The sequence below is a fragment of the Molossus molossus genome, unplaced genomic scaffold (assembly GCF_014108415.1).
Source record: "Molossus molossus isolate mMolMol1 unplaced genomic scaffold, mMolMol1.p scaffold_m16_p_4, whole genome shotgun sequence".
Classification (NCBI taxonomy): Eukaryota; Metazoa; Chordata; class Mammalia; order Chiroptera; family Molossidae; genus Molossus; species Molossus molossus.
The window spans coordinates 85839376-85851498 of NW_023425377.1; the positions used below are offsets into that span (position 1 = coordinate 85839376).

A 12123-nucleotide genomic window follows, 5' to 3' on the forward strand; every position below is an offset into this window, starting at 1 on the left:
GAGCAGCATGTCCTGCTCGGATTAGTGATCGGTGATATGTGTTCTGTGGGTCTGCTGTCCAGACATTACTCTGAGTGTGACCCAAATATTCTGAATGGCAAAGTGGGAGGTGCACGCTGGGGCTCAGGGAAGTGGAGAGTAGAAGGGTTGGCAGTTTATAGGTTTGGCAAAGGATTTAGGACCATCTTTGGAGTTCAAGTTCATTGATATACAATCTGTCTAGGCTTTATCAATAACAAGTTAACGCATCGATATTTTATAGCCATTAATGAGCTGTGTAACCTGAGGGAAGTCATGCTCTCCTTTCCTGGCTTCACCTTATTCCTCTGTGAATGAGAGGTCTCGGCGAGGTGACATCAAAGGTTAAAAATTCCTAGCTGTGGGGCAACACCTGACATGTGGCACTCTACCAGGTTAACTTTCCTAACCTGCTCAGGTCTCAGTCCTCGCCTTCTTGATCGTCATGCTTGTGGTTAGGAAGAACCTTTTAAAATAAAATCTTAAACCTCTGTACTTGACCTAGCCAACTGGCTTCAACATTTGGACAAAAACCAAACAGTTATTAACAGGTTAGTGACAGATTAGTAACAGTCTGATTCAATTAAAATTAGTCATTTAAGTCAGGCACAGAATCTCAGAGGAGCTCAGGGCCAGCATCTGGGCTCCCTCAAGTTTTTCTGGGGAGGCAAGAAGGTGACGTAGGTGACACTGTTGGAATCCACCAGGAGACCTTTGCTGGCCCCAGGGAGGATTCAGTTATGGGAAATCCACAGACAGACCTGCCTGTGGTCTCCTAGGCACTCCCCCAGGGTGGTGGTGTGATGGCAGAGGGACTCTTTGGAGATTGGCACTGGTGTATGTGGCCGGGAAGGCAACAGAGGGCATCTCTGCTTGCCCTACTCGAGCTACACAGGTGTGTCCCAGCATACACTGAATACAATTTACATTGTAGCCTTCTGGATACAATTTACATTGTAGCCTGTCAAGGCTGTTGAGTCATCTACTTGGGGTGAATTTGAGCCAGTACTTAGAGGACAGCCACAGCAAGATGGGCACATCTGATACATCTAATCACCTCTCCCTGGGGGCTCAGTGCCCATGGGGAAGCCTTCTGCAAGAATCCCAGCGTTTGCTACCCTCTCCCTGCTTCGGGATCCCAGTTCTTATAGCACCAGTGATTCCAGAAAACAGGAATATGGATCACTGAGGGGAGGACTGAGACGGGTCATGCTGGAAACCCGTCTGAACATCAGGATGGAGTAGCCCTTCTGCAGGACTCTTTGGGTAGCCAGTCATGGGGATACTAGGCTCCAAAGCTGGGACCCTGGGGAGATCACCTGTCGACAGGTCCTGGGGAGTCCACAGTTCACCGGTCTCAGGGAAGCTCTGCCTCCGAGGAGACCCACTTGGGGTGACTCACCCTCACCTCCCTTCTCACACCCCCTCTCTGCTTCCCAAACCCTCTGTTCTGGCTCCTCTGCCCTGTTCTAGGGCTTCTCAGCAGAGAGAGAACCTCCGGGAGTTGATGTTCATCTTGGTGACTCCAATGAGCTTGAGTGGTGTGGAGAGACTGAAGGAGGAGGCCAGCGGAGAGTCGCAGAAGAGGTCTGACAGCTCATCCCTCTCCTCCAGCTCATAGGTGGCGTCGTTGAGCATCCGCCTGTGGAGGTCACAGGTCTGCTCTATCTTCAGTTTGTTGATGTCACTGCGCAGGCGCATGAGCTGTCTGGCCAGCTGCTGGTCCTGCAGCCGCATCTCCATCTGGAAGGGAGGAGGGGCCATTAGAGCTGAGCTAGAAAGGATTGGGGGGGGGGGGGGACAACGATGGACTGCAGCTCCACAGCTCCTGACAAGCACAGACCCGCTAATTGGACTCAACTAATGGTTTGCATCATCAATGAGTCCACTTGGAGATATTAGCAAGTTCCCAGCTCAGGGGAGTGAAAAGGCACCCATAGCGAGGTCACAGATGATGACATGCTTGCCAAACACTCCTTTGTGCTAAGCTAGACACGATGTCGAAATCTTTCTGGGAGAAGTGCACGTCACTCCTGGCTTAATGGTGTTTCCAGCCCTGTCTCATAATTTACAGATATGTACAGATGGAATAAGGGTATAAAGAGAATAATGGGGATAATAAATACCAAATTCCGAAGCATAGTTACCTCTGGGCAGGAAGGAGGGAATGTGATTGGAAAAGGTATATAGGGTCTTCAACTTGTATTGGTAATGTTTCATATCTTATGTTGGGTAATGAGTATGCTGTTATATTATTCTTTAAATGTTTTAGAATGCCTGCAACATTTTTTTTTTTTTTATCCTCACCCAAGGACATTTTTTCATTTTTTTGTTCAAATAAAGTGGGAGGGGGAGAGAGAGAGAGAGAGAGAAACATCAATGTGAAAGGGACACATTGAGGGGCTGCCTCCCACACGACCCAACCAGGGCCAGGGACAAACTGCAACCGAGGTATGTGACCTTAGCAGGATCCGAACCCGGGTCTCTCTGAAACGCAGGCCGACGCTCCAACCGCTGAGCAAAACTGGCCAGGGCTGACTGCAACATTTCTTAATAAAGTATCCAAAGAGCCAAACATAAATACATGCTAATATTTATTGAATGTTTTCCTATAAACTGTTCTAAGCTCTTTGAGAATGTATTGGTCAGTTCGGGCTGCCATGAAAAATACCATAGACTGGGAGGTTTAAACAATAGACATTTATTTCTCACAGTCCCAGAGGTCAGGAAGTCCAGGAGCAAGTTGCAGTCTGATTCAGTTCCTTGTGAGGACCCTCTTCCTGGCTTGCAGATGGCCACTTTCTCACTATGACCTCACATGATAGAGAGAAAAAGACCTCTCTCTTTTTATAAAGACACTAATTCTATCATGGAGGCCTACCCTTGTGACCTCAAAATCTAATCACCTCCCAAGGACCCACCTCCAAATACTATCACATTTCGGACTAGGGCTTCAACATGTAAATTGGGGGAGGGGATACAGACATTTAGTCCATAACAGGGCTTATTAATATGCAACAGTCAATCTTCTACAATTCCATCAAGTAATTTCATCATCTCCCCAATTTATATATGAATAGGCCAAGTAAGTCACTGTGTCAAGTGACAAAGCTCATACATGGCAGAGCTGGGATTAGGAACTCAGACAATCAGACTCAGGAATCTAAACTACTGGCAACTAAGCTCTTCTGCCCTTTTGCTTAGAGTTGGAGTGTCGGGGTGGGAGTGAGTTCTGTGCTCAGGGACCTAGCAGAAGGTTCATAATATTTCTAGTGCCTCAGTGTTTCCTGTTAGGAAGGGATGCGATAATAACTCCTCACCTGGTCTAACATGTCCAGTTTCCATTATTCACCTACATGTGAACCTTGTTGGAACTGCACAGCCAGTCCTGGGGTAACAGCAGGACAGTCTGAGTATTTCATACGTCTGGGGAAGTTTCAGTGAGTCGCTCAGTGTCACAGTTGTGTGGTGGCAGAGATGGGATTGGAGCCCAATGGATCTCTTCAGAGTCCTAGTGCAGAGCATTTTCCATTAACGATATTTCCATTATCGGTCACTAAGGTCACCAGCTGCTCCCGCTTGACAGATCTGATTTCTGCTCACCCTTTCCTCTGCTTATGCTCGCAAGTGTTTATGGTCTTAGTGTCTTCATGTGTCTCAGCTGTGTCGTTCACCTGGTGCTTGAAGCCAAACTAATATAGAAAAATCAACCATGAGATCCCAGAGGGACCCTCTCTGTGGTTATGTAAATAAATCCAAATGTTGTCACTTTTCTCCTGTTCATATTTACAATCAAGTGCATTGCAGGGTAGAAAATAAGCGACGTCATCGGTAAGCATTTCACTTTTTTCGCTCTCTCTTTCATTTTTGTGTACTTCTACAGATCTCTTCTCATTTTATAGATGAGAAAAATCAAGATAGAAAGTCTTGCTTGGGGATAGCAAAGTATTTAATGGCAGAATCTGGATTAAAATTTATAGCCTCCACTTAAGTAGTTTACTTCTCCATCTTTAGGCATAATGACCTGAATTTATTGCCAATTGGAATCTATTGCTCTAGATGAGCGCCAGACTAATGGTGGCAGGCTTGCTCCTGGGCAGCTGCTCACTGATTCATCCATTTGGAGGCCCCAGCACGCCTGGAAATGGGCTAGCTGCTGCCTAACCTGTCTCAAACTGGTTGTCTGAAAGACAGGGCCAGCTCACACCCATTGTTTTATTTGATAAGGTCTTCTGGGAGTTTTGCTCAAACCACTTACTTTTGGAGTATTTTATTATTTGAAGAGAGAGTTCTGAAAAGCTAGGAGCCCTATCATTTAGATTTGAACTTTGGCCTCAGGAATTGGATCTTTGGTCTGAAAAGAACCTTATTTAAAGTTGGAGACTTTTAGGTTGAGCAGGTGTCTGGGAGTATCTGTGAGATGTGGCCTGCAGTGGGTACCTGGTGGGGGGAAGGGGCCATTTTTTCTTTTTTTAAACACTTTTTTAAAAATATGTTTTTATTGATTTGAGAGAGAGAGATGAAGGAAGAGTGAGAGAGAAAAATCCATGAGAGAGAAACATCCATGAGAGAGAACCATCAATCGGCTACCTCCTAGAGCCTTCTACTGGGGATTGAGCCCAAAACCCTGGCTTGTGCCCTGACCAAGAATTGAACCAACAACCTCTTGTGCATGGGATGATGCTCAATAAACTAGCCACACGGGCCAGGGCGAGGGGCCATTTTTCTATGGCTGATAGATGTGGTCAAAGGTCAGAGGAACAATTTAGGGTTTAAAACCCATCAGAATCAGCTGGACAGAGGGGTGATAGTAAGGCACATGCCCAGTGTCGTTTGACTGAACAAAAGTCACCTCAGTGGAGCCACCTCACAAACCCATTCAGCTTGGACTCAATCAATTCTGCAGGAGACAAAGAAGAGAAAGAAAACCACACTTTCAGTAAAGCTGGCGAGTGCCCAGTCTGCTCGTTTGTACCCCACCCTGAGGGCGGGGAGGGAATCTGCAGGCCTTGGTCTGAGGACCCCTCCTAGGATGAATGCCCCACACTGGGAGTCTCTCAAAATACACATTTTGTTATGAGTCCTGAACATCTACCAACTATTTCAGTTGATGCTGAAAGAAACAGTGTTTGTTCCAACAGTACAAGAAAAACCAGCAGTGACAGCCCTAATCTCACCTACTCCGTGGGCCACACCGGGGTTTTCCAAGGGTGATTTACGCCTTAAACACTAACTTGAGTCCCTGTTTAAAAGGTAACCCAACTGTAACCACATAGAAAAAAGTTCCCACTGCCTCCGAAGAAACCTAAGCATAATGCGCAGGAGTAAGAGGCATTTTTTCCCCCAGAAATTTTTTTCAATTGGGATTAAATACATAAATCTTACCATCTTAACCATTTTAAGGTGTGCCGTTCAGTGGCATTAAGTGCATTTATATTGTCGTGCAACCATCACCACCACCTATCTCCAGAACTTTTTACCTCTTGCAAAACTGAAACTCTGGGCCCTGGCCAGTTAGCTCGGTTGGTTAGAGCGTCGTCCCAATACCCCGAGGTTTGGGTTTGATCCCCAGTCAGGGCGCATACACGAATCAACCAATGAATGAATGAATAAGTGGAACAACAAATTGATGTTTCTCTATTTCTCTCTCTCCCCCCCTTCCCTCCCTTCCTCTCTCAAATCAATTAATACATTTTTAAAAATCTGAAACTCTGTCGTCATTAACAACTTCTTGTTCCCCTTTCCCGCCCTTGGCAATCGCCATTCTACTCTCTGCCTCTGTGAATGTGACTGCTTTAGAAACCTCCCGTGAGTAAAATCTATAGTATTTGTTTTTTTGTGACTAGTTTATCTCAGTACAATGTCTTCACGGTTCATACAGTTAAGAGGCTTTCTACAAATTGAATATTTTCAGAAAAATTTTATGAACATATGTCTCTGCTGATCCTGTGTAGAGTAAGGCAGAAAAATTGTAGTTCCTGAGGATGGTGGAGAGCAGGGTCTGGGGATGAGGCAGCAGCTGCTTCCTTTCTCTCTTTTCTGCCAAGGGGACCCTCAGGGCAGTGGTGACCCCGCCTCTCTCCACACCTCCCACCCTGTCTTCTGCCACGTGACCTGGATGATTGGGATTTTTACCTGTTTCATGGTTGAGGAAACCAACTCAAAGAAGTTAAGGAACTGTGCCTGGTGGCACTCAAGTCACACGGGGCCTGTCAGAGCCCGGAGATGGCGACCTCTCCATGACCTCTATTGACCTGAGGGGGGCTGGGTCCCAGAGGCAGCAGAAATGGGAAAGGCATTGCTCTGGGGTTGGAATCGGGGCTCACGCTGAACTTCACTCCTCATTAGCTGTGTGGCTTTGGGCAAGTCACTAATGCTCCTTGAATTTCTGCCTCTTCACCTAAAAAAAAAAGGCATAATGCCTATTCCAAGGGCTGTGAGAAGCAAATTAGATGTTAAGTAATATGCCAAGTAAGCTGAACAATGCCAGTCAGATAAAGGTAAGTGATTCAGGGCTTGAATCTTTTCTCTCCACACCCAGGTGCAGGACATGGAAACCGCCAGGGCCTCCCAGTTTTAAGGCTTTATTAAAGAAACTGAGATGCTGGCCCCAGTGATTCAACTACCAAAGTGGCTTTGATGCATTCCCTGGCAAAGGCTCACCTGTAGGATGTGGGGATCTCTAATCCCCCCTCCCAAGGGTAAAGGCGCTTGCTGGATTCTCAGAGGTGTGGCCTCTATCCCAACAATCCTGTAATTAGGGGATAGAACTTGGTGAAAGGGGAAGAAATGTCACTGCGTTGCCTTCAGCACACTGTGGTGCCAGGCGGGTTCCAATCAGGGCAGAAAGCACATGAAGGGTTGGCGGACAACCAGTGCTCTCTTGTAATAACTGTTTGTAGCCCCCACAGGTTTGTTTTCTTGAGTCAGACAAGAACGCTTCTTAGGTTGTTTCTTAAGGTAGAAGGTGAATCTCCAAGCACAGGATTAAGTAACTAAAGGTGGTAGTTAAACTGCTCTGGAGGAGATTTCCTTAGCTCGGGTTGGTGAGGTGAGGGGGTGGTGGGAGGCCAGGGAGAGAGGAGACAGCCAGGAGAATGGCCAGAGAGGAAATTCAGACGGCAGGGAGATCTAATATGAGTGAGTAAGTGGTTTACTGTGAGGTCTCTTTAGACAAGTCTCATGGGTCACCAGTGAGTCCCTGGGGAGTTAGTAGAGGGGCTTGACTCCTGCCTCCGGGCTGGGTGAAATAAAGACAAAGTCAGTAAAATGATGTGGATAACATCTGACAGGTGCTCAGTACATCAAACATAGAATTACCATATGATCTAGCAATTCCCCAAAGAAATGAAAGCAGGGACTCAGATACTTGTACACCATGTCCACAGCAGCATGTTCACAATAGTCAAACGGTGGAAGCAGCCCAAGTGTCCAGTGATGGAAGAACGAATATACAAAATGTGATAAATCCATACAAATAAATAATTTTTAGCCTTGAAAATAAAGGAAGTTCTGACACATGCTGCAATATGGATGAACCTTGAGGACATATATAAGTGAAAAAAACCCAGACACGAAAGGACAAATACTACATGATTCCACTTATATGAAGTACCTACAGCTGTCAAATTCAGAGACAGAAAAGAGGATGGTGGTTGCCAGGGCCTGGGGAGAGGGGGACTCAATGCAGACTTTCAGTTTGAGAACATGAGAAAGTTCTGGAGGTGGATGGTGGTGATAGTTGCACAACACTGTGAATGTAATTAATGAATTGTACACTTAAAAATGGTTAACATGTTACATTTTATGTTGTATGTATTTACCACAAGTAAAAGTAACAACAAAAGTTGCAAATTTGGGGTGACTACCCAGACCTGGTTTGCCCAGGACATTCCTGGTTTTAGCCCCCCAAGTCCCACAGCCTGGGACTCTCCTGGCCCCAGGCAAACAGGAATGGTTAGTCACCCTACCTACAGCAAGTATGGCTGCAGGCGTTGACACTGAGGACTGGTCCTGGCCAATCAGAGACACCCTCTGTGCAGTGTAGGCTTTAACTTGAGCAGCAATGGGAACTGATCAGATCCTGACAGAGGCCTGGTGGTCGAGAGGTTGACGGCCTCTCTGAGGTGGGTTAGAGGAGCCCTGGCCACAAAAGGGGGGCCAGAGTATTTTGTTCTTTGCCACCGGCCACTGCAGCATTTGGGAGAAGCAGCACTTTTGTGGAAGCCTGGAGAATCCTTCCTTCCTTAGCACCCCTTGCCCACTTCCTCTATGTTCACTCGCTCTGTCTAGAACACCCACTGATCTCTTGGCATCCCAGGGAAGCAAATGCCTTTCTTCATAGTTGCCAATGGATCTGCTTAAATACTTTCTCGAGTCTGATATCTACAGGTCCAAAGTGTCCTGAAGGTTTTAGGAATTTAAAAAACAACAAAGGCCAAGCCGGAGTGGCTCCGTTGGTTGACCATCGTCCTGTGCACTGAAAGGTTGCTGGTTTGATTCCCAGGCAGGGCGCACGCCTGGGTTGCAGGTCCAATCCCTGGTCAGGGCACGTATGAAAGGCAACCGATCGATGTTTCTCTCTCACATTGAGGTTTCTCTCTCTCTCCCTTCTTCTCTCTAATCTCTCTAAGCATGTCCTCAGGTGAGGATTTAAAAAACAACAAAAGACTATAAATATCAGACTGTCCGGAGCAGAAGCAATTCTTCCGAAGGTGCTGTCTTCATCCCATGGCAGCGTCTACTTCCTAAAACAGGTCCAACGTGTGGATTGTCACACAGACCCTCCTCTTTCCAACAAGACTTTCCTGGAACCCTATTCATAATCTGCTTTGTTTCTATTCTCCAGTGCTTTGTTTTCTGGAGAATTCTGCACATTTGGCTGCAGAAGTTTCTGTTCTCTGTTTGGAAAAACAAGAAATCATGGCTTGACACCTGGCCCTGTGCATATCCAAAAGCACATCTGGGCCCTGGCCGGTTTGGCTCAGCGGTTAGAGCATCGGCCTGCTGTCTGGAGAGACCCGGGTTCGGTTCCCACTAAGGGCATGTACCTCGGTTGCAGTTTGTCCCCGGCCCTGGTTGGTCGTGCGGGTGGCAGCCACTCGATGTGTCCCTTTCACGTCGATGTTTCTCTCTCTCTCTCTCTCTCTCCCCCTCCCACTCTATCTGTGCAAAAAATGGAAAAATGTCCTCGGGTGAGGATAAAAAAAACAACAACAAACAAACAAAAAAAACAAAAGCACATCTGGGACAGGGATTTCCAAATGCATCTTTAATGCCTGCTCCAGAGAAATCCTGGCGCCCAGGGCCCAACCAGAGGCAAATGAATGAGCTGGGTTGGAGGGCATCATAATTAGCACAGACCTGGGCAGACTGAAAAAATCCTAAAGTGATCAAGGGCATTTTGTTTAATCCTTATCTCTGAGGCTCACATCTACGCGGCCCCGCCCAACAGCTGCAACTGGTTGCTGATTGATGCTGGAGAGAGACTGGGAATAAAACCCAGGCCGTTTTCTCAACTGCACACGAGGGAACGCAACATGCATCGCTCTCCTGTGAGACTTAATTCTCGAACCTTGAAAATACTTTGTGCAACCCATTCTGAAACGTCCAGCTTACTGTTTGACTCAGTGTTCTGTGGGGATGCATTTGGAAGCCTGGGTAAAATATTATTCATTATTTGAGCTTGAGTTTGGCCTCTGAGAAACAGCCAGAATAATGCTGTCAAGAAATAAGGGCACTGGGGTCATTGAAGTGTGCCGCTAGATGGCAACTTCAGATTCTGGGAACGATTTCACTACATTTTTTCCCCAATAGTCTAGAAACCAAACTGAGTTGGTGACTTTGTTTCCAGGGCAAGCTGTCAGCTCGGGGGAACCCCAGTGGCTGTTCTCTGGAGGGAGCCGACCCCGGGACCACTGCTCCTGACAGGCAGAGGCCACCTCGCGGCTGCAGAAAGTTCCCTCACCCTTCCACCATGTGAGGACACAGCGAGAAGTCTGACCCGGAAGAGAGCCCTCTCCTGCCCGTGCTGGTACCGTGATCCTGGACTTGCAGCCTCCAGACTGTGAGAATTGTGTCTGCTGTTCTAAGCCACCCAGTCTGTGGTATTCTATTGGAGCAGCCTGAAGGGGCTAAGACACAGTCCTCGTTCAGCTCCTAATGAGATGAGTGACTCTGGGAGGTGATGTGACCCCTCTGTGGAAAGGGGATGTTGCTCACCTCCCCTGGCTTCATAAGACTACATTCTGAACAGGATGGGGGGCTGGACACTCTATACCCAAGAAAGAAGTTCTGTGCCCCAAAGTGAGAGCAGGAGACACGGGCACAGGCTGGGAAAGACAGGTCCAGATTAGTGTGCCCACAGTCACCTCTCACCCCATGCCTCAGCCTTCTCGCCGGCCTCCTCCCTGCTTCCCCTCCCACTCTTTGTACTGGATCCTACACTCATGAGGTTGAGGAACAAGTCTCCCCCCTTCTTCAAATATTTCAGAGGTACGACCGCCCCTCCTGGCTCCCCTGCTCTCTCCTGCCTCACCTCTCCCATTCTCTCCCCAGCCCCGCCCATGGCAGCCACACTGGGTCCTTGTCCCCTCCCAAGAACCCCTCCTTCAGGCCTCATCGTCCCTCAGGCTCAGCTTGACCTTTAGCTCCCCATCCCACGGGTTGGGTGACAGGCCTCACCACGAGTAACTATCATAGCACCTAAACATGCCATTGTCAGACTGTGCTCACCAGGACCACCCCAGTGCCCGGCACATAGCTCTGGTGTGCAAAAGCCATTTGTTGAATGAATGAATAAATAAATGATGAAAGCAAGGAAAGAAAGAGAGGGAGGGAGGGAGGGAGGGAGGGAGGGAAGAAGGAAGGAAGGAAGGAAGGAAGGAAGGAAGGAAGGAAGGAAGGAAGGAAGGAAGGAAGGAAGGAGCGAACCAGGTCTTGATTTTTCGCAGCTGGGACAATCCTTGGGAAACCATTTTTTTGACCTTCCCACACAGGCTGCCCTCCACGCCTATGGCGAGGCAGTAAAGAGAATGAACAAAACATCAGCTCATGGGTTCAAAGTCCTCCACGCTCACTGGCGTTTGACTCTGCGCAAGTTGCTCAAGCTGAGCCTCAATTTCCTTATCTGTGAAATGGGCATAATATAATAATACTCTGAGAATTAAATAACTAAAACATACAGAGTGGGGCAAAAGCAGGTTAACAGTTATTTGTATGGAAAATAATACGATAATTAATAAATACTAATACAAGAATAAACTGTTTCGTGTACTCACAACTATAAACTTACTTTCGCCCCACCCTGTATATAAGATACTTGGTACAGGACATGGGAGTCCATAAATATTAATTCTATCTTACCCTTTCTTCATAATCAGAACCACAGAGCTAAACACTCAATTTATTTATTCTTTCAACTATTTTCCACATGACACTCTTATCTCTCCTACTAGGTTACAAAACTCCTACAGGCATGTAGGAGTCTTCTTTGCTCCCCAGCAGTGCCTGGAGCAGAGCCTGTCACCCACCTATGCTTCCCACACACGTGTGCGTGGCAACTTCCACCTGACACCTGTGTTACTCTGCACTTGCCCGAGCACAGCCCGTGGGGTGGGTAGGGCAGTATTAGCATCTCCATCATCAAGTGGCTCGTTCAGTGTCACAGAGCCAGTGATGCCAAAGCACTTCAGGATTTCAAATGGAGGCAGGGGACCTCCCAAGTAGGGGTGTCCTTAGCTGGGATACGAGAAGGTCCAGGTTCAGCCAGTGTGGACCTTCCCCAACTTCCCTACCAAAGCCCAGGACAGCAAGTGGGGGCTGTCTTGGACCAACAGCCTGTCCCAGGACTGTGCCACCCACAGCAAGGCTATTCCCATTGGGCCCACAGCCAGACTGCAGGGAAGGCTGGGTTCCTCGCCTCCCTGAACCAACATGCCCTGCAAAAGGGTGGACAGAGAGAAGACGCTCCAGGTGGGGACGTCTTCCTGCTCTGCTGGGAGCTCCCTGCATTGCCTTCTGAGCTCCCACCTGCAGGAAGCAGTGCCTGGCCCAGCAGGGATTACCTTCATTAACTGATTGCCTGGAGCTCAGCTTTGGCCAGGG

General features: G+C 47.8%; 1 protein-coding gene across 1 annotated transcript in view; it reads right to left on the minus strand.

Annotated features, from left to right (window-relative positions):
• Positions 1-619: 619 nt before the first annotated feature.
• FAM167A (family with sequence similarity 167 member A) overlaps positions 620-12123 on the minus strand; it is a 39885-nt gene continuing 28381 nt past the window's right edge. Inside the window, exon 4 of the mRNA XM_036240727.1 lies at positions 620-1761. Coding sequence (XP_036096620.1) covers positions 1498-1761 — 264 coding nt within the window. The 3' untranslated portion in view covers positions 620-1497. The remainder of the gene's footprint in view (positions 1762-12123) is intronic.